The sequence below is a fragment of the Notothenia rossii genome, assembly GCF_949606895.1.
Source record: "Notothenia rossii genome assembly, chromosome: 3".
NCBI classification, from domain to species: Eukaryota; Metazoa; Chordata; class Actinopteri; order Perciformes; family Nototheniidae; genus Notothenia; species Notothenia rossii.
In genome coordinates, this window is record NC_136901.1 from 76,810,651 (window position 1) to 76,833,734 (window position 23,084).

Here is a 23,084-nt window from a genome sequence, read left to right on the forward strand (position 1 = left end):
AGACCTTAACGAGTAAATGACGGACAGCTGCTGGTGAAGGACTCAGCAGGTGGATCAAGCCTCAGCAATCAGTCTGACAGGAACCAATGAGGACAGCTCAAGAAGAAAATGAGTTGATATTATACTGCACCTTTTTCACCCAAATGTTATTCATTGACATTGCATTCAGCTTAGGAGTTGGGCAAAATGTACATGACTTAAAAAAATAGTGTATACATTGACAAACAATAAAAAGTCTGATAAATGTCTGATAAGTCTCAACCAAATTTCACCAGAAAACATGGACTCCAAACACCCACCAAACACTGGACAAAAAACACAGGGGTAGTTTGGAGTTCAGCCTTTACATACTGTATCTCTTTAATTTGTATTTGAATATCATGCTAAACAAACATTTCCTTGTTTTAAAAAAATATCTTATCAGATTACAATTACATTTATATAAAAAAAATGTTATAGCCAGTTGCCTGCAGTTGTTTAATATTTTTCAGAAATTGAAAAATATCTGGGCAAATAAGGGAATAATTCCAACACACTATATTTTCATATTGAAAATATATTTCATAACATTTTAACTTGACCTCTTCAGTTGTTTCACTTTAAAAAACAATTGAACTGAAACAAATTGTATCTCTGTATAATTTGATGATTACATTTGGCATATTCAAATAAACTGAATCCATGACATAACATTTTTCTACTGACTGACAAACACCTGACATAATATATTTTTGATACCATCAAAGCAAAGATGGAGATTGAGAAAGTGCAGCACAGTAATAAGTATCCAACAGCTAAATTGAGAATGAAGCATCCAGCAGATGGCAGAGCTGTGTTGCTTATCATGGGTGACTTCATTTGAAGTGAAAATCTCATTTTAGAAACATGAGGGCACTGATGGCTCGATGCGAGGCGAGACTTCCGACAGTGCAGGAACACAGAGAGGATGGATGCAGGAGGGGAAATGTTTGTATGTAAAAGAACATTGAAAGGATGCATTTAATGTGTCACCTAATCCACAGCATGGTGAATAGAGATCTCAAAGAAACTAACCACCCGACATGTCAACAGAAGTCGCAGATTTGACTGCCTTTGATCAGGCAGAAGTTACTCTCAAGCCATCTGGGTTTATAGATTTATCTTCACAGTCTACTGTATATTTTTCTACTTTTTAATGCCATTCTAGTATTGTTTATTTCTACTTATGTGCAATGCATTGTTTTTTGTAATGCTAAAACGCGAACATTTCCCCAATTTGGTCTCTTATCTTGGGCCAGCAAAAACAATGGTGTTTTTTTTAACCCTTTTGTAGTACTCAGCCCACTGATTTTGTTTTTTTCATAAATAGTGTACCATCTAACACCTTTTGCCAAGGGAAATCGCAAATAAGAGTAGAGCCGTGCAATAACAATACACAAAACAATCCCAAATTATATTAAAAGTGATTTCACAGGAAGTTTTAAACCATCTTAAAAATTGGGTTTTTCCTTCTGCAAGAGAGTTCCCAAGTCCAGAGTATCAACCTTGAAGCCAGAGTAATTAACAAAATATTTATTTAGAAGATATCTTTGTTCATGCTGCTGTAGGCATCCACGTCACCAGTATCCACCCTTAAAGACAGGAAAAGACCAAGTTTAGTACAAGTTAGAAATGCAGTTATTAATATGCCAACACATTTTGTGAACATACATAACCAAAGTTGTAGCCAGGGGCCTGGTTGCTGATTGGCTGCCTGAAACCTCTAGGGGAAGCAGTCTTTGCACCATCCCGTCCAGAACCAGCCATCACGGGTATCCTGGGTGCGTAAAAGTTCTGGACGGGTGCAGCAGCAGCGGCCTGGCTGCCCTGTACGGGTGCAGGGTTATTGGGGAAATAGTCTCTCACATAGCTAACATCTTGAAAACTGTCTCTTCCTTGCTCGTAGCTGTCTCTGGAAAAACTGACTGTGCCTGGGGGGTACTCTCCGTTCAGGAAGAAGAAGTCATAGAACCTGTAAGGGAACACAACTCCGCCCGTGTTGGCTTCTGGTCGAGATTCGCTGGTTAAGCTTGGTCTAGCATATCCTTGTCCCGCAGACTCTGACCTAGGAGGTGGAGCTTGATAAGGTCCTGGAGGAAAAGGCACTAGGTCCTCCGTCTCCTGCTCAGAGTTACCCTGCTCTAAGATTTGGGAATAAGTGGACAACTCCCCTGCCTGGTAAAATGATCCAGGAGGACTCGTGTTTTCTGGTTGACTGGAGACAACGGCACGGGTGCCTGTCGACACTTCCTCACCTCCGGACAGCATCCTGGGAGGTTCAACAGCCCATTTGACTTCTGAAAGAGAAATGTAGAGAAGTTTGAAACTCACATGAATTTGTAGTCAAGAAAAGAGTGAGGCCAAGATTTGCCAGGGAGGATTTATTTTTATTTTTATTGCGCAATAAGCAAACTGATTTGGCAGTTAAAGCACATAACATTAAGCATGAGATCATTACCTGGAGGGTCAGGTTGATAAGCAGCTTCTGGTTGAGCAGAGTTGTCAGGGTTTTGCCTTGCTGAAGTTCCCCTGTAACCTGAATTAACCGGTCCAAAAGAACCAGGACCAACAGCAGGTTCTGGTTCTCTTTGAGCAGTTAGCTGAGGGACACTGGGCTCCTGCTGTGGTACATCCTGATAAAGTGATTGGTAGATCCCATTGTAATACTCAACATCCTCAGGTGAAAACTGACCAGAGGGCCTTTGCTGGTAGAAGTTAACATTAGGAGCCGTGTTGGGTTTACGTCCACCATAGTAGGCCCCAGGATAAGAGCCTAGGTACGAGAAAAACAAGTTTACTAGGAAGCTAATTCAGCTGAAAAAACAAACATTTTACCAAAGTCGAAGACACATCACCTTGCTGAACAGGAAGGCAGCACATGCTCACAATCAGCATCGCAAAGAGGGAAGCCCTGAAATAATTTGGAATAGTATGAACACATTTGTATGAGTAACAAGTCAACTTAAAGCACAGCGGATACTTACCCTGCAGCAAACCGTAAAGTCATCATGATGAAGGCATTCACTGGAGAACCTGGCAAAGGAGGACGGTTATAAGTGTTACCAGAGACAAGCTTGGACCAATCAGACCTTAACGAGTAAATGACGGACAGCTGCTGGTGAAGGACTCAGCAGGTGGATCAAGCCTCAGCAATCAGTCTGACAGGAGCCAATGAGGACAGCTCAAGAAGAAAATGGGTTGATATTATACTGCACCTTTTTCACCAAAATGTTATTCATTGACATTGTATTCAGCTTAGGAGTTGGGCAAAATGTACATGACTTAAAAAAATAGTGTATAAATTGACAAACAATAAAAAGTCTGATAAATGTCTGATAAGTCTCAACCAAATTTCACCAGAAAACATGGACTCCAAACACCCACCAAACACTGGACAAAAAACACAGGGGTAGTTTGGAGTTCAGCCTTTACATACTGTATCTCTTTAATTTGTATTTGAATATCATGCTAAACAAACATTTCCTTGTTTTAAAAAAATATCTTATCAGATTACAATTACATTTATATAAAAAAATCTTTATAGCCAGTTGCCTGCAGGTGTTTAATATTTTTCAGAAATTGAAAAATATCTGGGCAAATAAGGGAATAATTCCAACACACTATATTTTCGTATTGAAAATATATTTCATAACATTTTAACTTGACCTCTTCAGTTGTTGCACTTTAAAAAACAATTGAACTGAAACAAATTGTATCTCTGTATAATTTGATGAATATCATTACATTTGGCATATTCAAATAAAAAAACTGAATCCATGACATAACATTTTCCTACTGACTGACAAACACCTGACATAATATATTTTTGATACCATCAAAGCAAAGATGGAGATTGAGAAAGTTCAGCACAGTATTAAGTATCTAACGGCTAAATTGAGAATGAAGCATCCAGCAGATGGCAGAGCTGTGTTGCTTATCATGGGTGACTTCATTTGAAGTGAAAATCTCATTTCAGAAACATGAGGCACTGAAAGCTCGATACGAAGCGAGACTTCCGACAGTGCAGGAACACAGAGAGAGGATGGATGCAGGAGGGGAAATGTTTGTATGTAAAATAACATTGAAAGGATGCATTTAATGTGTCACCTAATCCACAGCATGGTGAATAGAGATCTCAAAGAAACTATAACCACCCGACATGTCAACAGAAGTCGCAGATTTGACTGCCTTTGATCAGGCAGAAGTTACTCAAGCCATCTGGGTTTATAGATTTATCTTCACAGTCTACTGTATATTTTCTACTTTTTTAATGCCATTCTAGTATTGTTTATTTCTACTTATGTGCAATGCATTGTTTTTTGTAATGCTGCAACGCGAACATTTCCCCAATTTGGTCTCTTATCTTGGGCCAGCAAAAACAATTGTGTTTTTTTTAACCCTTTTGTAGTACTCAGCCCACTGATATACATTTGTTTTTTTCATAAATAGTGTACCATCTACCACCTTTTGCCAATGGAAATTGCAAATAAGAGTAGAGCCGTGCAATAATACACAAAACAATCCCAAATTATATTAAAAGTGATTTCACAGGAAGTTTTAAACCATCTTAAAAATTGTGTTTCTCCTTCTGCAAGAGAGTTCCCAAGTCAAGAGTATCAACCTTGAAGCCAGAGTAATTAACAAAATATTTATTGAGCAGATATCTTTGTTCATGCTGCTGTAGGCATCCACGTCACCAGTATCCACCCTTAAAGACAGGAAAAGACCAAGTTTAGTACAAGTTAGAAACATGCAGTTATTAATATGCCAACACATTTTGTGAACATACAGAACCAAAGTTGTAGCCAGGGGCCTGGTTGCTGATTGGCTGCCTGAAGCCTCTAGGGGAAGCAGTCTTTGCACCATCCCGTCCAGAACCAGCCATCACGGGTATCCTGGGTGCGTAAAAGTTCTGGACGGGTGCAGCAGCAGCGGCCTGGCTCCCCTGTACGGGTGCAGGGTTATTGGGGAAATAGTCTCTCACATAGCTAACATCTTGAAAACTGTCTCTTCCTTGCTCGTAGCTGTCGCTGGAAAAACTGACTGTGCCTGGGGGGTACTCTCCGTTCAGGAAGAAGTAGTCATAGAACCGGTAAGGGAACACAACTCCGCCCGTGTTGGCTTCTGGTCGAGATTCGCTGGTTAAGCTTGGTCTAGCATATCCTTGTCCCGCAGACTCTGACCTAGGAGGTGGAGCTTGATAAGGTCCTGGAGGAAAAGGCACTAGGTCCTCAGTCTCCTGCTCAGAGTTACCCTGCTCTAAGATTTGGGAATAAGTGGACAACTCCCCTGCCTGGTAAAATGATCCAGGAGGACTCGTGTTTTCTGGTTGACTGGAGACAATGGCACGGGTGCCTGTCGACACTTCCTCACCTCCGGACAGCATCCTGGGAGGTTCAACAGCCCATTTGACTTCTGAAACAGAAATGTAGAGAAGTTTGAAACTCACATGAATTTGTAGTCAAGAAAACAGTGAGGCCAAGATTTGCCAGGGATGATTTTTTTAAATTGCAAACTGATTTGGAAATTAAACATAACATTAAGCATGAGATCATTACCTGGAGGGGCAGGTTGATAAGCAGCTTCTGGTTGAGCAGAGTTGTCAGGGTTTTGCCTTGCTGAAGTTCCCCTGTAACCTGAATTAACCGGTCCAAAAGAACCAGGACCAACAGCAGGTTCTGGTTCTCTTTGAGCAGTTAGCTGAGGGACACTGGGCTCCTGCTGTGCTACATCCTGATAAAGTGATTGGTAGATCCCATTGTAATACTCAACATCCTCAGGTGAAAACTGACCAGAGGGCCTTTGCTGGTACAAGTTAACATTAGGAGCCGTGTTGGGTTTACGTCCACCATAGTAGGCCCCAGGATAAGAGCCTAGGTACAAGAGAAAAACAAGTTTACTAGGAAGCTAAGTCAACTGAAAAAACAAACATTTTACCAAAGTCGAAGACACATCACCTTGCTGAACAGGAAGGCAGCACATGCTCACAATCAGCATCGCAAAGAGGGAAGCCCTGAAATAATTTGGAATAGTTGAACACATTTGTATGAGTAACAAGTCAACTTAAAGCACAGCAGATACTTACCCTGCAGCAAACCGTGAAGTCATCATGATGAAGGCATTCACTGGAGAACCTGGCAAAGGAGGACGGTTATAAGTGTTACCAGAGACAAGCTTGGACCAATCAGACCTTAACGAGTAAATGACGGACAGCTGCTGGTGAAGGACTCAGCAGGTGGATCAAGCCTCAGCAATCAGTCTGACAGGAGCCAATGAGGACAGCTCAAGAAGAAAATGGGTTGATATTATACTGCACCTTTTTCACCAAAATGTTATTCATTGACATTGTATTCAGCTTAGGAGTTGGGCAAAATGTACATGACTTAAAAAAATAGTATATAAATTGACAAACAATAAAAAGTCTGATAAATGTCTGATAAGTCTCAACCAAATTTCACCAGAAAACATGGACTCCAAACACCCACCAAACACTGGACAAAAAACACAGGGGTAGTTTGGAGTTCAGCCTTTACATACTGTATCTCTTTAATTTGTATTTGAATATCATGCTAAACAAACATTTCCTTGTTTTAAAAAAATATCTTATCAGATTACAATTACATTTATATAAAAAAAAAATGATAGCCAGTTGCCTGCAGGTGTTTAATATTTTTCAGAAATTGAAAAATATCTGGGCAAATAAGGGAATAATTCCAACACACTATATTTTCGTATTGAAAATATATTTCATAACATTTTAACTTGACCTCTTCAGTTGTTGCACTTTAAAAAACAATTGAACTGAAACAAATTGTATCTCTGTATAATTTGATGAATATCATTACATTTGGCATATTCAAATAAAAAAACTGAATCCATGACATAATATTTTCCTACTGACTGACAAACACCTGACATAATATATTTTTGATACCATCAAAGCAAAGATGGAGATTGAGAAAGTTCAGCACAGTATTAAGTATCTAACGGCTAAATTGAGAATGAAGCATCCAGCAGATGGCAGAGCTGTGTTGCTTATCATGGGTGACTTCATTTGAAGTGAAAATCTCATTTCAGAAACATGAGGCACTGAAAGCTCGATACGAGGCGAGACTTCCGACAGTGCAGGAACACAGAGAGAGGATGGATGCAGGAGGGGAAATGTTTGTATGTAAAATAACATTGAAAGGATGCATTTAATGTGTCACCTAATCCACAGCATGGTGAATAGAGATCTCAAAGAAACTATAACCACCCGACATGTCAACAGAAGTCGCAGATTTGACTGCCTTTGATCAGGCAGAAGTTACTCTCAAGCCATCTGGGTTTATAGATTTATCTTCACAGTCTACTGTATATTTTCTACTTTTTTAATGCCATTCTAGTATTGTTTATTTCTACTTATGTGCAATGCATTGTTTTTTGTAATGCTGCAACGCGAACATTTCCCCAATTTGGTCTCTTATCTTGGGCCAGCAAAAACAATTGTGTTTTTTTTAACCCTTTTGTAGTACTCAGCCCACTGATATACATTTGTTTTTTTCATAAATAGTGTACCATCTAACACCTTTTGCCAATGGAAATTGCAAATAAGAGTAGAGCCGTGCAATAACAATACACAAAACAATCCCAAATTATATTAAAAGTGATTTCACAGGAAGTTTTAAACCATCTTAAAAATTGTGTTTCTCCTTCTGCAAGAGAGTTCCCAAGTCAAGAGTATCAACCTTGAAGCCAGAGTAATTAACAAAATATTTATTGAGCAGATATCTTTGTTCATGCTGCTGTAGGCATCCACGTCACCAGTATCCACCCTTAAAGACAGGAAAAGACCAAGTTTAGTACAAGTTAGAAACATGCAGTTATTAATATGCCAACACATTTTGTGAACATACAGAACCAAAGTTGTAGCCAGGGGCCTGGTTGCTGATTGGCTGCCTGAAGCCTCTAGGGGAAGCAGTCTTTGCACCATCCCGTCCAGAACCAGCCATCACGGGTATCCTGGGTGCGTAAAAGTTCTGGACGGGTGCAGCAGCAGCGGCCTGGCTCCCCTGTACGGGTGCAGGGTTATTGGGGAAATAGTCTCTCACATAGCTAACATCTTGAAAACTGTCTCTTCCTTGCTCGTAGCTGTCGCTGGAAAAACTGACTGTGCCTGGGGGGTACTCTCCGTTCAGGAAGAAGTAGTCATAGAACCGGTAAGGGAACACAACTCCGCCCGTGTTGGCTTCTGGTCGAGATTCGCTGGTTAAGCTTGGTCTAGCATATCCTTGTCCCGCAGACTCTGACCTAGGAGGTGGAGCTTGATAAGGTCCTGGAGGAAAAGGCACTAGGTCCTCAGTCTCCTGCTCAGAGTTACCCTGCTCTAAGATTTGGGAATAAGTGGACAACTCCCCTGCCTGGTAAAATGATCCAGGAGGACTCGTGTTTTCTGGTTGACTGGAGACAATGGCACGGGTGCCTGTCGACACTTCCTCACCTCCGGACAGCATCCTGGGAGGTTCAACAGCCCATTTGACTTCTGAAACAGAAATGTAGAGAAGTTTGAAACTCACATGAATTTGTAGTCAAGAAAACAGTGAGGCCAAGATTTGCCAGGGATGATTTTTTTAAATTGCAAACTGATTTGGAAATTAAACATAACATTAAGCATGAGATCATTACCTGGAGGGGCAGGTTGATAAGCAGCTTCTGGTTGAGCAGAGTTGTCAGGGTTTTGCCTTGCTGAAGTTCCCCTGTAACCTGAATTAACCGGTCCAAAAGAACCAGGACCAACAGCAGGTTCTGGTTCTCTTTGAGCAGTTAGCTGAGGGACACTGGGCTCCTGCTGTGCTACATCCTGATAAAGTGATTGGTAGATCCCATTGTAATACTCAACATCCTCAGGTGAAAACTGACCAGAGGGCCTTTGCTGGTACAAGTTAACATTAGGAGCCGTGTTGGGTTTACGTCCACCATAGTAGGCCCCAGGATAAGAGCCTAGGTACAAGAGAAAAACAAGTTTACTAGGAAGCTAAGTCAACTGAAAAAACAAACATTTTACCAAAGTCGAAGACACATCACCTTGCTGAACAGGAAGGCAGCACATGCTCACAATCAGCATCGCAAAGAGGGAAGCCCTGAAATAATTTGGAATAGTTGAACACATTTGTATGAGTAACAAGTCAACTTAAAGCACAGCAGATACTTACCCTGCAGCAAACCGTGAAGTCATCATGATGAAGGCATTCACTGGAGAACCTGGCAAAGGAGGACGGTTATAAGTGTTACCAGAGACAAGCTTGGACCAATCAGACCTTAACGAGTAAATGACGGACAGCTGCTGGTGAAGGACTCAGCAGGTGGATCAAGCCTCAGCAATCAGTCTGACAGGAGCCAATGAGGACAGCTCAAGAAGAAAATGGGTTGATATTATACTGCACCTTTTTCACCAAAATGTTATTCATTGACATTGTATTCAGCTTAGGAGTTGGGCAAAATGTACATGACTTAAAAAAATAGTATATAAATTGACAAACAATAAAAAGTCTGATAAATGTCTGATAAGTCTCAACCAAATTTCACCAGAAAACATGGACTCCAAACACCCACCAAACACTGGACAAAAAACACAGGGGTAGTTTGGAGTTCAGCCTTTACATACTGTATCTCTTTAATTTGTATTTGAATATCATGCTAAACAAACATTTCCTTGTTTTAAAAAAATATCTTATCAGATTACAATTACATTTATATAAAAAAAAAATTATAGCCAGTTGCCTGCAGGTGTTTAATATTTTTCAGAAATTGAAAAATATCTGGGCAAATAAGGGAATAATTCCAACACACTATATTTTCGTATTGAAAATATATTTCATAACATTTTAACTTGACCTCTTCAGTTGTTGCACTTTAAAAAACAATTGAACTGAAACAAATTGTATCTCTGTATAATTTGATGAATATCATTACATTTGGCATATTCAAATAAAAAAACTGAATCCATGACATAATATTTTCCTACTGACTGACAAACACCTGACATAATATATTTTTGATACCATCAAAGCAAAGATGGAGATTGAGAAAGTTCAGCACAGTATTAAGTATCTAACGGCTAAATTGAGAATGAAGCATCCAGCAGATGGCAGAGCTGTGTTGCTTATCATGGGTGACTTCATTTGAAGTGAAAATCTCATTTCAGAAACATGAGGCACTGAAAGCTCGATACGAGGCGAGACTTCCGACAGTGCAGGAACACAGAGAGAGGATGGATGCAGGAGGGGAAATGTTTGTATGTAAAATAACATTGAAAGGATGCATTTAATGTGTCACCTAATCCACAGCATGGTGAATAGAGATCTCAAAGAAACTATAACCACCCGACATGTCAACAGAAGTCGCAGATTTGACTGCCTTTGATCAGGCAGAAGTTACTCTCAAGCCATCTGGGTTTATAGATTTATCTTCACAGTCTACTGTATATTTTCTACTTTTTTAATGCCATTCTAGTATTGTTTATTTCTACTTATGTGCAATGCATTGTTTTTTGTAATGCTGCAACGCGAACATTTCCCCAATTTGGTCTCTTATCTTGGGCCAGCAAAAACAATTGTGTTTTTTTTAACCCTTTTGTAGTACTCAGCCCACTGATATACATTTGTTTTTTTCATAAATAGTGTACCATCTAACACCTTTTGCCAATGGAAATTGCAAATAAGAGTAGAGCCGTGCAATAATACACAAAACAATCCCAAATTATATTAAAAGTGATTTCACAGGAAGTTTTAAACCATCTTAAAAATTGTGTTTCTCCTTCTGCAAGAGAGTATCAACCTTGAAGCCAGAGTAATTAACAAAATATTTATTGAGCAGATATCTTTGTTCATGCTGCTGTAGGCATCCACGTCACCAGTATCCACCCTTAAAGACAGGAAAAGACCAAGTTTAGTACAAGTTAGAAACATGCAGTTATTAATATGCCAACACATTTTGTGAACATACAGAACCAAAGTTGTAGCCAGGGGCCTGGTTGCTGATTGGCTGCCTGAAGCCTCTAGGGGAAGCAGTCTTTGCACCATCCCGTCCAGAACCAGCCATCACGGGTATCCTGGGTGCGTAAAAGTTCTGGACGGGTGCAGCAGCAGCGGCCTGGCTCCCCTGTACGGGTGCAGGGTTATTGGGGAAATAGTCTCTCACATAGCTAACATCTTGAAAACTGTCTCTTCCTTGCTCGTAGCTGTCGCTGGAAAAACTGACTGTGCCTGGGGGGTACTCTCCGTTCAGGAAGAAGTAGTCATAGAACCGGTAAGGGAACACAACTCCGCCCGTGTTGGCTTCTGGTCGAGATTCGCTGGTTAAGCTTGGTCTAGCATATCCTTGTCCCGCAGACTCTGACCTAGGAGGTGGAGCTTGATAAGGTCCTGGAGGAAAAGGCACTAGGTCCTCAGTCTCCTGCTCAGAGTTACCCTGCTCTAAGATTTGGGAATAAGTGGACAACTCCCCTGCCTGGTAAAATGATCCAGGAGGACTCGTGTTTTCTGGTTGACTGGAGACAATGGCACGGGTGCCTGTCGACACTTCCTCACCTCCGGACAGCATCCTGGGAGGTTCAACAGCCCATTTGACTTCTGAAACAGAAATGTAGAGAAGTTTGAAACTCACATGAATTTGTAGTCAAGAAAACAGTGAGGCCAAGATTTGCCAGGGATGATTTTTTTAAATTGCAAACTGATTTGGAAATTAAACATAACATTAAGCATGAGATCATTACCTGGAGGGGCAGGTTGATAAGCAGCTTCTGGTTGAGCAGAGTTGTCAGGGTTTTGCCTTGCTGAAGTTCCCCTGTAACCTGAATTAACCGGTCCAAAAGAACCAGGACCAACAGCAGGTTCTGGTTCTCTTTGAGCAGTTAGCTGAGGGACACTGGGCTCCTGCTGTGCTACATCCTGATAAAGTGATTGGTAGATCCCATTGTAATACTCAACATCCTCAGGTGAAAACTGACCAGAGGGCCTTTGCTGGTACAAGTTAACATTAGGAGCCGTGTTGGGTTTACGTCCACCATAGTAGGCCCCAGGATAAGAGCCTAGGTACAAGAGAAAAACAAGTTTACTAGGAAGCTAAGTCAACTGAAAAAACAAACATTTTACCAAAGTCGAAGACACATCACCTTGCTGAACAGGAAGGCAGCACATGCTCACAATCAGCATCGCAAAGAGGGAAGCCCTGAAATAATTTGGAATAGTTGAACACATTTGTATGAGTAACAAGTCAACTTAAAGCACAGCAGATACTTACCCTGCAGCAAACCGTGAAGTCATCATGATGAAGGCATTCACTGGAGAACCTGGCAAAGGAGGACGGTTATAAGTGTTACCAGAGACAAGCTTGGACCAATCAGACCTTAACGAGTAAATGACGGACAGCTGCTGGTGAAGGACTCAGCAGGTGGATCAAGCCTCAGCAATCAGTCTGACAGGAGCCAATGAGGACAGCTCAAGAAGAAAATGGGTTGATATTATACTGCACCTTTTTCACCAAAATGTTATTCATTGACATTGTATTCAGCTTAGGAGTTGGGCAAAATGTACATGACTTAAAAAAATAGTATATAAATTGACAAACAATAAAAAGTCTGATAAATGTCTGATAAGTCTCAACCAAATTTCACCAGAAAACATGGACTCCAAACACCCACCAAACACTGGACAAAAAACACAGGGGTAGTTTGGAGTTCAGCCTTTACATACTGTATCTCTTTAATTTGTATTTGAATATCATGCTAAACAAACATTTCCTTGTTTTAAAAAAATATCTTATCAGATTACAATTACATTTATATAAAAAAAAAATGATAGCCAGTTGCCTGCAGGTGTTTAATATTTTTCAGAAATTGAAAAATATCTGGGCAAATAAGGGAATAATTCCAACACACTATATTTTCGTATTGAAAATATATTTCATAACATTTTAACTTGACCTCTTCAGTTGTTGCACTTTAAAAAACAATTGAACTGAAACAAATTGTATCTCTGTATAATTTGATGAATATCATTACATTTGGCATATTCAAATAAAAAAACTGAATCCATGACATAATATTTTCCTACTGACTGACAAACACCTGACATAATATATTTTTGATACCATCAAAGCAAAGATGGAGATTGAGAAAGTTCAGCACAGTATTAAGTATCTAACGGCTAAATTGAGAATGAAGCATCCAGCAGATGGCAGAGCTGTGTTGCTTATCATGGGTGACTTCATTTGAAGTGAAAATCTCATTTCAGAAACATGAGGCACTGAAAGCTCGATACGAGGCGAGACTTCCGACAGTGCAGGAACACAGAGAGAGGATGGATGCAGGAGGGGAAATGTTTGTATGTAAAATAACATTGAAAGGATGCATTTAATGTGTCACCTAATCCACAGCATGGTGAATAGAGATCTCAAAGAAACTATAACCACCCGACATGTCAACAGAAGTCGCAGATTTGACTGCCTTTGATCAGGCAGAAGTTACTCTCAAGCCATCTGGGTTTATAGATTTATCTTCACAGTCTACTGTATATTTTCTACTTTTTTAATGCCATTCTAGTATTGTTTATTTCTACTTATGTGCAATGCATTGTTTTTTGTAATGCTGCAACGCGAACATTTCCCCAATTTGGTCTCTTATCTTGGGCCAGCAAAAACAATTGTGTTTTTTTTAACCCTTTTGTAGTACTCAGCCCACTGATATACATTTGTTTTTTTCATAAATAGTGTACCATCTAACACCTTTTGCCAATGGAAATTGCAAATAAGAGTAGAGCCGTGCAATAACAATACACAAAACAATCCCAAATTATATTAAAAGTGATTTCACAGGAAGTTTTAAACCATCTTAAAAATTGTGTTTCTCCTTCTGCAAGAGAGTTCCCAAGTCAAGAGTATCAACCTTGAAGCCAGAGTAATTAACAAAATATTTATTGAGCAGATATCTTTGTTCATGCTGCTGTAGGCATCCACGTCACCAGTATCCACCCTTAAAGACAGGAAAAGACCAAGTTTAGTACAAGTTAGAAACATGCAGTTATTAATATGCCAACACATTTTGTGAACATACAGAACCAAAGTTGTAGCCAGGGGCCTGGTTGCTGATTGGCTGCCTGAAGCCTCTAGGGGAAGCAGTCTTTGCACCATCCCGTCCAGAACCAGCCATCACGGGTATCCTGGGTGCGTAAAAGTTCTGGACGGGTGCAGCAGCAGCGGCCTGGCTCCCCTGTACGGGTGCAGGGTTATTGGGGAAATAGTCTCTCACATAGCTAACATCTTGAAAACTGTCTCTTCCTTGCTCGTAGCTGTCGCTGGAAAAACTGACTGTGCCTGGGGGGTACTCTCCGTTCAGGAAGAAGTAGTCATAGAACCGGTAAGGGAACACAACTCCGCCCGTGTTGGCTTCTGGTCGAGATTCGCTGGTTAAGCTTGGTCTAGCATATCCTTGTCCCGCAGACTCTGACCTAGGAGGTGGAGCTTGATAAGGTCCTGGAGGAAAAGGCACTAGGTCCTCAGTCTCCTGCTCAGAGTTACCCTGCTCTAAGATTTGGGAATAAGTGGACAACTCCCCTGCCTGGTAAAATGATCCAGGAGGACTCGTGTTTTCTGGTTGACTGGAGACAATGGCACGGGTGCCTGTCGACACTTCCTCACCTCCGGACAGCATCCTGGGAGGTTCAACAGCCCATTTGACTTCTGAAACAGAAATGTAGAGAAGTTTGAAACTCACATGAATTTGTAGTCAAGAAAACAGTGAGGCCAAGATTTGCCAGGGATGATTTTTTTAAATTGCAAACTGATTTGGAAATTAAACATAACATTAAGCATGAGATCATTACCTGGAGGGGCAGGTTGATAAGCAGCTTCTGGTTGAGCAGAGTTGTCAGGGTTTTGCCTTGCTGAAGTTCCCCTGTAACCTGAATTAACCGGTCCAAAAGAACCAGGACCAACAGCAGGTTCTGGTTCTCTTTGAGCAGTTAGCTGAGGGACACTGGGCTCCTGCTGTGGTACATCCTGATAAGGTGATTGGTAGATCCCATTGTAATACTCAACATCCTCAGGTGAAAACTGACCAGAGGGCCTTTGCTGGTACAAGTTAACATTAGGAGCCGTGTTGGGTTTACGTCCACCATAGTAGGCCCCAGGATAAGAGCCTAGGTACAAGAGAAAAACAAGTTTACTAGGAAGCTAAGTCAACTGAAAAAACAAACATTTTACCAAAGTCGAAGACACATCACCTTGCTGAACAGGAAGGCAGCACATGCTCACAATCAGCATCGCAAAGAGGGAAGCCCTGAAATAATTTGGAATAGTTGAACACATTTGTATGAGTAACAAGTCAACTTAAAGCACAGCAGATACTTACCCTGCAGCAAACCGTGAAGTCATCATGATGAAGGCATTCACTGGAGAACCTGGCAAAGGAGGACGGTTATAAGTGTTACCAGAGACAAGCTTGGACCAATCAGACCTTAACGAGTAAATGACGGACAGCTGCTGGTGAAGGACTCAGCAGGTGGATCAAGCCTCAGCAATCAGTCTGACAGGAGCCAATGAGGACAGCTCAAGAAGAAAATGGGTTGATATTATACTGCACCTTTTTCACCAAAATGTTATTCATTGACATTGTATTCAGCTTAGGAGTTGGGCAAAATGTACATGACTTAAAAAAATAGTATATAAATTGACAAACAATAAAAAGTCTGATAAATGTCTGATAAGTCTCAACCAAATTTCACCAGAAAACATGGACTCCAAACACCCACCAAACACTGGACAAAAAACACAGGGGTAGTTTGGAGTCTCTTTAATTTGTATTTGAATATCATGCTAAACAAACATTTCCTTGTTTTAAAAAAATATCTTATCAGATTACAATTACATTTATATAAAAAAAAAATGATAGCCAGTTGCCTGCAGGTGTTTAATATTTTTCAGAAATTGAAAAATATCTGGGCAAATAAGGGAATAATTCCAACACACTATATTTTCGTATTGAAAATATATTTCATAACATTTTAACTTGACCTCTTCAGTTGTTGCACTTTAAAAAACAATTGAACTGAAACAAATTGTATCTCTGTATAATTTGATGAATATCATTACATTTGGCATATTCAAATAAAAAAACTGAATCCATGACATAATATTTTCCTACTGACTGACAAACACCTGACATAATATATTTTTGATACCATCAAAGCAAAGATGGAGATTGAGAAAGTTCAGCACAGTATTAAGTATCTAACGGCTAAATTGAGAATGAAGCATCCAGCAGATGGCAGAGCTGTGTTGCTTATCATGGGTGACTTCATTTGAAGTGAAAATCTCATTTCAGAAACATGAGGCACTGAAAGCTCGATACGAGGCGAGACTTCCGACAGTGCAGGAACACAGAGAGAGGATGGATGCAGGAGGGGAAATGTTTGTATGTAAAATAACATTGAAAGGATGCATTTAATGTGTCACCTAATCCACAGCATGGTGAATAGAGATCTCAAAGAAACTATAACCACCCGACATGTCAACAGAAGTCGCAGATTTGACTGCCTTTGATCAGGCAGAAGTTACTCTCAAGCCATCTGGGTTTATAGATTTATCTTCACAGTCTACTGTATATTTTCTACTTTTTTAATGCCATTCTAGTATTGTTTATTTCTACTTATGTGCAATGCATTGTTTTTTGTAATGCTGCAACGCGAACATTTCCCCAATTTGGTCTCTTATCTTGGGCCAGCAAAAACAATTGTGTTTTTTTTAACCCTTTTGTAGTACTCAGCCCACTGATATACATTTGTTTTTTTCATAAATAGTGTACCATCTAACACCTTTTGCCAATGGAAATTGCAAATAAGAGTAGAGCCGTGCAATAACAATACACAAAACAATCCCAAATTATATTAAAAGTGATTTCACAGGAAGTTTTAAACCATCTTAAAAATTGTGTTTCTCCTTCTGCAAGAGAGTTCCCAAGTCAAGAGTATCAACCTTGAAGCCAGAGTAATTAACAAAATATTTATTGAGCAGATATCTTTGTTCATGCTGCTGTAGGCATCCACGTCACCAGTATCCACCCTTAAAGACAGGAAAAGACCAAGTTTAGTACAAGTTAGAAACATGCAGTTATTAATATGCCAACACATTTTGTGAACATACAGAACCAAAGTTGTAGCCAGGGGCCTGGTTGCTGATTGGCTGCCTGAAGCCTCTAGGGGAAGCAGTCTTTGCACCATCCCGTCCAGAACCAGCCATCACGGGTATCCTGGGTGCGTAAAAGTTCTGGACGGGTGCAGCAGCAGCGGCCTGGCTCCCCTGTACGGGTGCAGGGTTATTGGGGAAATAGTCTCTCACATAGCTAACATCTTGAAAACTGTCTCTTCCTTGCTCGTAGCTGTCGCTGGAAAAACTGACTGTGCCTGGGGGGTACTCTCCGTTCAGGAAGAAGTAGTCATAGAACCGGTAAGGGAACACAACTCCGCCCGTGTTGGCTTCTGGTCGAGATTCGCTGGTTAAGCTTGGTCTAGCATATCCTTGTCCCGCAGACTCTGACCTAGGAGGTGGAGCTTGATAAGGTCCTGGAGGAAAAGGCACTAGGTCCTCAGTCTCCTGCTCAGAGTTACCCTGCTCTAAGATTTGGGAATAAGTGGACAACTCCCCTGCCTGGTAAAATGATCCAGGAGGACTCGTGTTTTCTGGTTGACTGGAGACAATGGCACGGGTGCCTGTCGACACTTCCTCACCTCCGGACAGCATCCTGGGAGGTTCAACAGCCCATTTGACTTCTGAAACAGAAATGTAGAGAAGTTTGAAACTCACATGAATTTGTAGTCAAGAAAACAGTGAGGCCAAGATTTGCCAGGGATGATTTTTTTAAATTGCAAACTGATTTGGAAATTAAACATAACATTAAGCATGAGATCATTACCTGGAGGGGCAGGTTGATAAGCAGCTTCTGGTTGAGCAGAGTTGTCAGGGTTTTGCCTTGCTGAAGTTCCCCTGTAACCTGAATTAACCGGTCCAAAAGAACCAGGACCAACAGCAGGTTCTGGTTCTCTTTGAGCAGTTAGCTGAGGGACACTGGGCTCCTGCTGTGCTACATCCTGATAAAGTGATTGGTAGATCCCATTGTAATACTCAACATCCTCAGGTGAAAACTGACCAGAGGGCCTTTGCTGGTACAAGTTAACATTAGGAGCCGTGTTGGGTTTACGTCCACCATAGTAGGCCCCAGGATAAGAGCCTAGGTACAAGAGAAAAACAAGTTTACTAGGAAGCTAAGTCAACTGAAAAAACAAACATTTTACCAAAGTCGAAGACACATCACCTTGCTGAACAGGAAGGCAGCACATGCTCACAATCAGCATCGCAAAGAGGGAAGCCCTGAAATAATTTGGAATAGTTGAACACATTTGTATGAGTAACAAGTCAACTTAAAGCACAGCAGATACTTACCCTGCAGCAAACCGTGAAGTCATCATGATGAAGGCATTCACTGGAGAACCTGGCAAAGGAGGACGGTTATAAGTGTTACCAGAGACAAGCTTGGACCAATCAGACCTTAACGAGTAAATGACGGACAGCTGCTGGTGAAGGACTCAGCAGGTGGATCAAGCCTCAGCAATCAGTCTGACAGGAGCCAATGAGGACAGCTCAAGAAGAAAATGGGTTGATATTATACTGCACCTTTTTCACCAAAATGTTATTCATTGACATTGTATTCAGCTTAGGAGTTGGGCAAAATGTACATGACTTAAAAAAATAGTGTATACATTGACATCCACCAAACACTGGACAAAAAACGCAGGGGTATTTTGGAGTTCAGCCTTTACATACTGTATCTCTTTAATTTGTATTTGTACAACATACATTTACTTGTTGTTTTTAAAAAGTTTCTTCTTATCATATTACCATTACATTTATATAGGGAATGATTCCATTTAACACACTATATTTTCATATTGAAAATATATTTCATAACATTTCAACAACTTGACAACCTCCTCAGTTGTTGCACTTAAAAAAAAGGTGGACCTGAGACATAAATATATCTCTGTATAATTTGATGAATATCATTACATTTGGCATATTCAAATAAAAAACGGAATCCATCATGACATCACATTTTTTTCTACTTACAGACATGCTCAAAACACAAGATTTATATGTTTGTTAAAATCAAAACATAGAATGAGATTGAGTACGTTTGGCACAGTAATATCTGTATCTAACAGCTACACTGAGAATTAAGTGTCCAGCAGATGGCAGAGCTTTGATGCTTATCATTGCTGACATAATTTGAAGTGCAAATCCCATTTTACAAACATTATGAGGAGGCACTGATGGCTCGCTGGGAGGCGAGACTTCGACAGTGCAGGAACACAGAGAGAGGATGGATGAAGGCGAGCAAGATGAGCAGCGACACACCAATGTTCACCTGCAGACACATGGAGGAAGAGAGGAGGCAGTGAGATGAAATACAGGTGCTAATTCGGGAGGAAAATTACCAGATTAATGAGGCGAGATGCTTTGTACTTACATATAAAGGGTCTCCATGAAGAGGTCCGTTCACCAGTGCAAAGCAGGCATACTGCAGCAGGGAAAACACTGAAGATAGAGCCAGGACCAGGCCATACAGCTTCGTAAAGTGGCGCAACGGGAAACTACACACAGACACACACAGACACACACAGACACACACACACACACACACACACACACACACACACACACACACACACACACACACACACACACACACACACACACACACACACACGCACACACACACACACACACACACACACACACACACACACACACACACACACACACACACACACCACACACACACACACACACACACACACACCGATCAAGTATTTAAAACAATCTTAGATGAAGGTAACACTTACAAAATTGTCCACTTAAAACCCATATAATGAACGAGCCTACAAGTAAATAAGAACACATGATGTAGAAAATGTCTACTTCAGGTCAATCCTCATTTTGGTGGGATAGAACAAACTCAATGAGCTTCAGTTCTCCTTAATTGGATATATGAGTTTTTTAAAACATAAATACAGCCAGAGAAGCTCATATACATCAACATTACGCTTTACAGCATATCCCTCATCATACATTATGATCACACCACCAGGGAGGTGGCAATACAACATTGTGTAACCCTTTTTCAAGACTCTTTAGCATGAGAGTCGGGACACCTATCGTTTTGAAGCACATACGCCAGCAGTTAGTTGTGGATGGTTAACAGCAGAAGTTGTAGACAAATACATCAACAAACATCCTTTAAATGTATTATCCAGTGTGATTGATGGGTACAAAATGGTCAGGTTATTTATGAAAGTTGCTGAATGGTGTATGTATGCTGCATGCCTCAAGAACATGCTGTGTCCTGAATTAATTTGTATGTGGTCGTATGTGTGTTTGATACTCACGCCACATTGATGAAAGCTGCGTTGCCGCCAAAGAGGAAAGAGCGGTTGATTACCTCCAGGACAAATGTGAAGTACTGAAGCGGCAGGGAGGGGATGCAGGCACAGACTGAGAACAACACACACTGCAGCGCCGTCAGGAAGAGAGAAAGTACTGAGGCTCTCAGATCTGCTTCCTGTTCACTCTCTCCTACAGATGCACACAATACAACACACACCTGTTCCTTTAAAGAGAAACTCTGCTGACATCTCCATACATACAGACCAGAGCACTCAGCCGCAACTAATCCCTTTAATGACGTAGGCACGTTGAACATGATCATATTTTATTCACTATATGGTAAGGGCCCACTGACTGTGCTGTCTTGTGCCCTGAGATGGGTCTCACTTTAGGACACCATGTCTTTCTCATGTTGGGTTTATTACAAGCTCTTTTTAGAATGTTGTTACCTTCAGTGCTAGGTTTGCCCTTGTTTCTGTCGAAGATGAGGCCATTCCATGGAGCACACAACACACCACACAGCTGTGTTATAGCAAAGGCATCGGTGTACCAGCTCACTGTGAGACACACAAGCAAGGACAAGATAGTTAGAAACAAAAATGTCCTTCAGAGTCTAACATCCCTCGTACTACAGGAATCATGAACCAGAACAAGTTGATCAGGGATGCCACCTTGTAGCCCGGTTCCTGCAAGATGTGGGCAGTCAGTCTCTTGTTGCTGAGCCAGTCAGAGTCATAATTCATCCGTTTTAATTCACTGTTAACCAGATATCAGCAAGGAGCATGCTGGGTAGTTAAACAGCCCAAGATCCATACTGGGGCGGCCTATATTCTCTTATACTCTGGCTCTTACGGTGGTGCTTGATCCAGCTGGTCTTGCTGGATTTTCTGAAGGTGTTGGCTGTGATAATCTGCCAAGTTTTCCAATGTGAATGAGTTTATTTCTGCCAGAGACTATGTGCTGTGGTTACCAAGGCGGAAAGACGGTATGATAAGGAAGGTTTGCAGGAAATTTGCTTAGACAATCAGACAAAAGGTAGTGTTTGTGCATGTTTACCAAGTGAAGGATCTCCATCCGTCAGCCGATGCAGCATGGGGTTGAGGGTGCCGATGTAGAGGTAATGTCTGAGCAGCATCACTGACAGCCACAGCAGGTGCCACCAGAAGAGCCTGGACTTCAAACACTCACGTAAACTCTTCTCTGAGGGAGACAAGAGGAGACCGTAGAGATGGATGAAGATGAGGAAAGAACAAAAATAAAGACAGATAGAATATTTGATTAGTTTATCCTGTTTTAAATATCTGTGCGATTTGAAGTGAACAGACCTTGACCCACAGGGACGTCCTTGACCTCCTCTGTCGTCGGTTGATTGTTACCCTCCGCTGTTATCTGCTCCAAGCTCAGAGTCTTTGATTTACCACATGTTATCCTGACAAAGATCAAAGGTGACAAGGGCCCTTTTTACACCTGGGATTAACATGCGTCTGGGGTGATTTGATCACAAGTGTACACATGAAAGCTCAATGTTTTGCAGCCTTTTCATATGAATAATACATTAATCTCTGTAAAAGGAGCACCCAAAATAATAGATATACAAAATAACATATTCTGAATACTATCAACTCACATTGCTCTGATGTCTATACAGTAAACAAGAACTTCTAACATAGAGCACAGATAAAAAAGTATTCTCTTGATGTGTGGGCGTGTGTGATTTTTGTATCTGTACCCGCATGTGTAGCCATCAGGCAGAGGGTGGGGAATTTTGCCTCGGGGCAGCAGGAAGAAAGTCCTGAGCAGGTGAAGGACGCTGCAGGCGGAGAGGAAGAGGAAGGAGGGGAGGAAAAAGATGCCAGCCTCATGCAACAGCTGCAAAACAGAACAACAAGGTCATTGTTACAACATGATAGTGTTTGAATATATTGCAAATATACGAAAATAGTGAGCGAGTGTTTCTTACCTTGATGACAAGGAAGAGCGCGGATGAAGAGCCAATGGACCCATTATAGAGAGTGATGACAGTGGAGCGATGTGACCCGAACAAGATTCCTAACTTCATGAGAAGAATACAAACATTTTTTTGATGATTTTAATTTCTTGTTTGAATATGATGATGTGGTTTTCTACTGCATCATTTGAATTAAACATTACCCTTTAGGACTCGGTTTCTAAGAAAAGTTTGAGGGAAAACTCCTTTTTTTGGTTGGGTTCCTGTTAAGTGATGCATTGAGGACAGATGTTTAAAGGTTTCAAAGCTTGTGAAAAATCAGATCTTGAACATCAATCCTCTTATGCTTCCAAAAAGCTCTGATAACTGTGTTTCAGAGTCTAAGTTCTAAGGCGTTATATGACTTAGAGGTATGGTTTTGATCCTGTGTTTACAGGAGAAAAATCTCAAATATGTCCAAAATGTTAAGGCAAAAGCAAATATATTAGCCACAGTCTAATTCTGAAACATAGGAAGGATTGATCAAGCCTCATCTCAATCTAAGAGTCTGAACATGAGAGGTTAAACAATGTCCCGATGAATGGACTTTACATTTTCTTTTATCTCAGAGACAGCTTTAGTACCTGCAAGTTGGTCAGTAGAAACA

General features: G+C 40.9%; 7 protein-coding genes across 7 annotated transcripts; all 7 read right to left on the minus strand.

The window, feature by feature from the left end:
• Positions 1-1,536: 1,536 nt before the first annotated feature.
• LOC307033764 (uncharacterized protein) lies at positions 1,537-3,091 on the minus strand. The gene is made up of 5 exons (XM_079672346.1): positions 3,003-3,091; positions 2,874-2,929; positions 2,477-2,791; positions 1,690-2,315; positions 1,537-1,610 (listed from the first exon to the last, which is right to left on the minus strand). The coding sequence occupies exons 1-5, from the start codon at positions 3,026-3,028 to the stop codon at positions 1,596-1,598; spliced, it is 1,038 nt and encodes a 345-aa protein (XP_079528472.1). The 5' UTR covers positions 3,029-3,091; the 3' UTR covers positions 1,537-1,595.
• A 1,561-nt stretch (positions 3,092-4,652) lies between these two features.
• On the minus strand, positions 4,653-6,204 carry LOC307033762 (uncharacterized protein). Its single transcript, XM_079672344.1, has 5 exons — positions 6,104-6,204; positions 5,976-6,031; positions 5,577-5,891; positions 4,808-5,433; positions 4,653-4,726 (listed from the first exon to the last, which is right to left on the minus strand). Exons 1-5 carry the CDS (start codon positions 6,127-6,129, stop codon positions 4,712-4,714), a joined length of 1,038 nt encoding a protein of 345 aa, XP_079528470.1. The 5' UTR covers positions 6,130-6,204; the 3' UTR covers positions 4,653-4,711.
• A 1,554-nt stretch (positions 6,205-7,758) lies between these two features.
• Positions 7,759-9,310, minus strand: LOC307033758 (uncharacterized protein). Its single transcript, XM_079672340.1, has 5 exons — positions 9,210-9,310; positions 9,082-9,137; positions 8,683-8,997; positions 7,914-8,539; positions 7,759-7,832 (listed from the first exon to the last, which is right to left on the minus strand). Exons 1-5 carry the CDS (start codon positions 9,233-9,235, stop codon positions 7,818-7,820), a joined length of 1,038 nt encoding a protein of 345 aa, XP_079528466.1. The 5' UTR covers positions 9,236-9,310; the 3' UTR covers positions 7,759-7,817.
• A 1,536-nt stretch (positions 9,311-10,846) lies between these two features.
• LOC307033760 (uncharacterized protein) lies at positions 10,847-12,398 on the minus strand. The gene is made up of 5 exons (XM_079672342.1): positions 12,298-12,398; positions 12,170-12,225; positions 11,771-12,085; positions 11,002-11,627; positions 10,847-10,920 (listed from the first exon to the last, which is right to left on the minus strand). Exons 1-5 carry the CDS (start codon positions 12,321-12,323, stop codon positions 10,906-10,908), a joined length of 1,038 nt encoding a protein of 345 aa, XP_079528468.1. The 5' UTR covers positions 12,324-12,398; the 3' UTR covers positions 10,847-10,905.
• Positions 12,399-13,952: 1,554 nt separating this feature from the next.
• Positions 13,953-15,504, minus strand: LOC307033763 (uncharacterized protein). Its single transcript, XM_079672345.1, has 5 exons — positions 15,404-15,504; positions 15,276-15,331; positions 14,877-15,191; positions 14,108-14,733; positions 13,953-14,026 (listed from the first exon to the last, which is right to left on the minus strand). Exons 1-5 carry the CDS (start codon positions 15,427-15,429, stop codon positions 14,012-14,014), a joined length of 1,038 nt encoding a protein of 345 aa, XP_079528471.1. The 5' UTR covers positions 15,430-15,504; the 3' UTR covers positions 13,953-14,011.
• A 1,534-nt stretch (positions 15,505-17,038) lies between these two features.
• Positions 17,039-18,590, minus strand: LOC307033761 (uncharacterized protein). The gene is made up of 5 exons (XM_079672343.1): positions 18,490-18,590; positions 18,362-18,417; positions 17,963-18,277; positions 17,194-17,819; positions 17,039-17,112 (listed from the first exon to the last, which is right to left on the minus strand). The coding sequence occupies exons 1-5, from the start codon at positions 18,513-18,515 to the stop codon at positions 17,098-17,100; spliced, it is 1,038 nt and encodes a 345-aa protein (XP_079528469.1). The 5' UTR covers positions 18,516-18,590; the 3' UTR covers positions 17,039-17,097.
• Positions 18,591-18,709: 119 nt separating this feature from the next.
• LOC307033051 (equilibrative nucleobase transporter 1-like) lies at positions 18,710-23,079 on the minus strand (the record flags this gene model as incomplete). The annotated part of the gene is made up of 9 exons (XM_079671323.1): positions 18,710-19,471; positions 19,574-19,697; positions 20,493-20,679; positions 20,940-21,047; positions 21,547-21,690; positions 21,816-21,919; positions 22,220-22,359; positions 22,451-22,543; positions 23,062-23,079. Coding segments are annotated over 9 exons (1,029 nt in total), but the record flags the coding sequence as incomplete, so codon positions are not given.
• Between the last annotated feature and the right edge of the window lie 5 nt (positions 23,080-23,084).

Excerpts from the sequence above, each read along its gene's own strand:
- LOC307033764 (XM_079672346.1), bottom strand. The coding sequence starts at position 3,028 with ATGATGACTTTACGGTTTGCTGCAGG. Across the intron at positions 2,930-3,002 it reads ACTTTACGGTTTGCTGCAGG|GGCTTCCCTCTTTGCGATGC; the intron begins GTAAGTATCCGC and ends AAATTATTTCAG. Across the intron at positions 2,316-2,476 it reads TTATCAACCTGACCCTCCAG|AAGTCAAATGGGCTGTTGAA; the intron begins GTAATGATCTCA and ends TTTCTCTTTCAG.
- LOC307033762 (XM_079672344.1), bottom strand. The coding sequence starts at position 6,129 with ATGATGACTTCACGGTTTGCTGCAGG. Across the intron at positions 6,032-6,103 it reads ACTTCACGGTTTGCTGCAGG|GGCTTCCCTCTTTGCGATGC; the intron begins GTAAGTATCTGC and ends AAATTATTTCAG. Across the intron at positions 5,434-5,576 it reads TTATCAACCTGCCCCTCCAG|AAGTCAAATGGGCTGTTGAA; the intron begins GTAATGATCTCA and ends TTTCTGTTTCAG.
- LOC307033758 (XM_079672340.1), bottom strand. The coding sequence starts at position 9,235 with ATGATGACTTCACGGTTTGCTGCAGG. Across the intron at positions 9,138-9,209 it reads ACTTCACGGTTTGCTGCAGG|GGCTTCCCTCTTTGCGATGC; the intron begins GTAAGTATCTGC and ends AAATTATTTCAG. Across the intron at positions 8,998-9,081 it reads CTGCCTTCCTGTTCAGCAAG|GCTCTTATCCTGGGGCCTAC; the intron begins GTGATGTGTCTT and ends TCTTGTACCTAG.
- LOC307033760 (XM_079672342.1), bottom strand. The coding sequence starts at position 12,323 with ATGATGACTTCACGGTTTGCTGCAGG. Across the intron at positions 12,086-12,169 it reads CTGCCTTCCTGTTCAGCAAG|GCTCTTATCCTGGGGCCTAC; the intron begins GTGATGTGTCTT and ends TCTTGTACCTAG. Across the intron at positions 11,628-11,770 it reads TTATCAACCTGCCCCTCCAG|AAGTCAAATGGGCTGTTGAA; the intron begins GTAATGATCTCA and ends TTTCTGTTTCAG.
- LOC307033763 (XM_079672345.1), bottom strand. The coding sequence starts at position 15,429 with ATGATGACTTCACGGTTTGCTGCAGG. Across the intron at positions 15,332-15,403 it reads ACTTCACGGTTTGCTGCAGG|GGCTTCCCTCTTTGCGATGC; the intron begins GTAAGTATCTGC and ends AAATTATTTCAG. Across the intron at positions 14,734-14,876 it reads TTATCAACCTGCCCCTCCAG|AAGTCAAATGGGCTGTTGAA; the intron begins GTAATGATCTCA and ends TTTCTGTTTCAG.
- LOC307033761 (XM_079672343.1), bottom strand. The coding sequence starts at position 18,515 with ATGATGACTTCACGGTTTGCTGCAGG. Across the intron at positions 18,278-18,361 it reads CTGCCTTCCTGTTCAGCAAG|GCTCTTATCCTGGGGCCTAC; the intron begins GTGATGTGTCTT and ends TCTTGTACCTAG. Across the intron at positions 17,820-17,962 it reads TTATCAACCTGCCCCTCCAG|AAGTCAAATGGGCTGTTGAA; the intron begins GTAATGATCTCA and ends TTTCTGTTTCAG.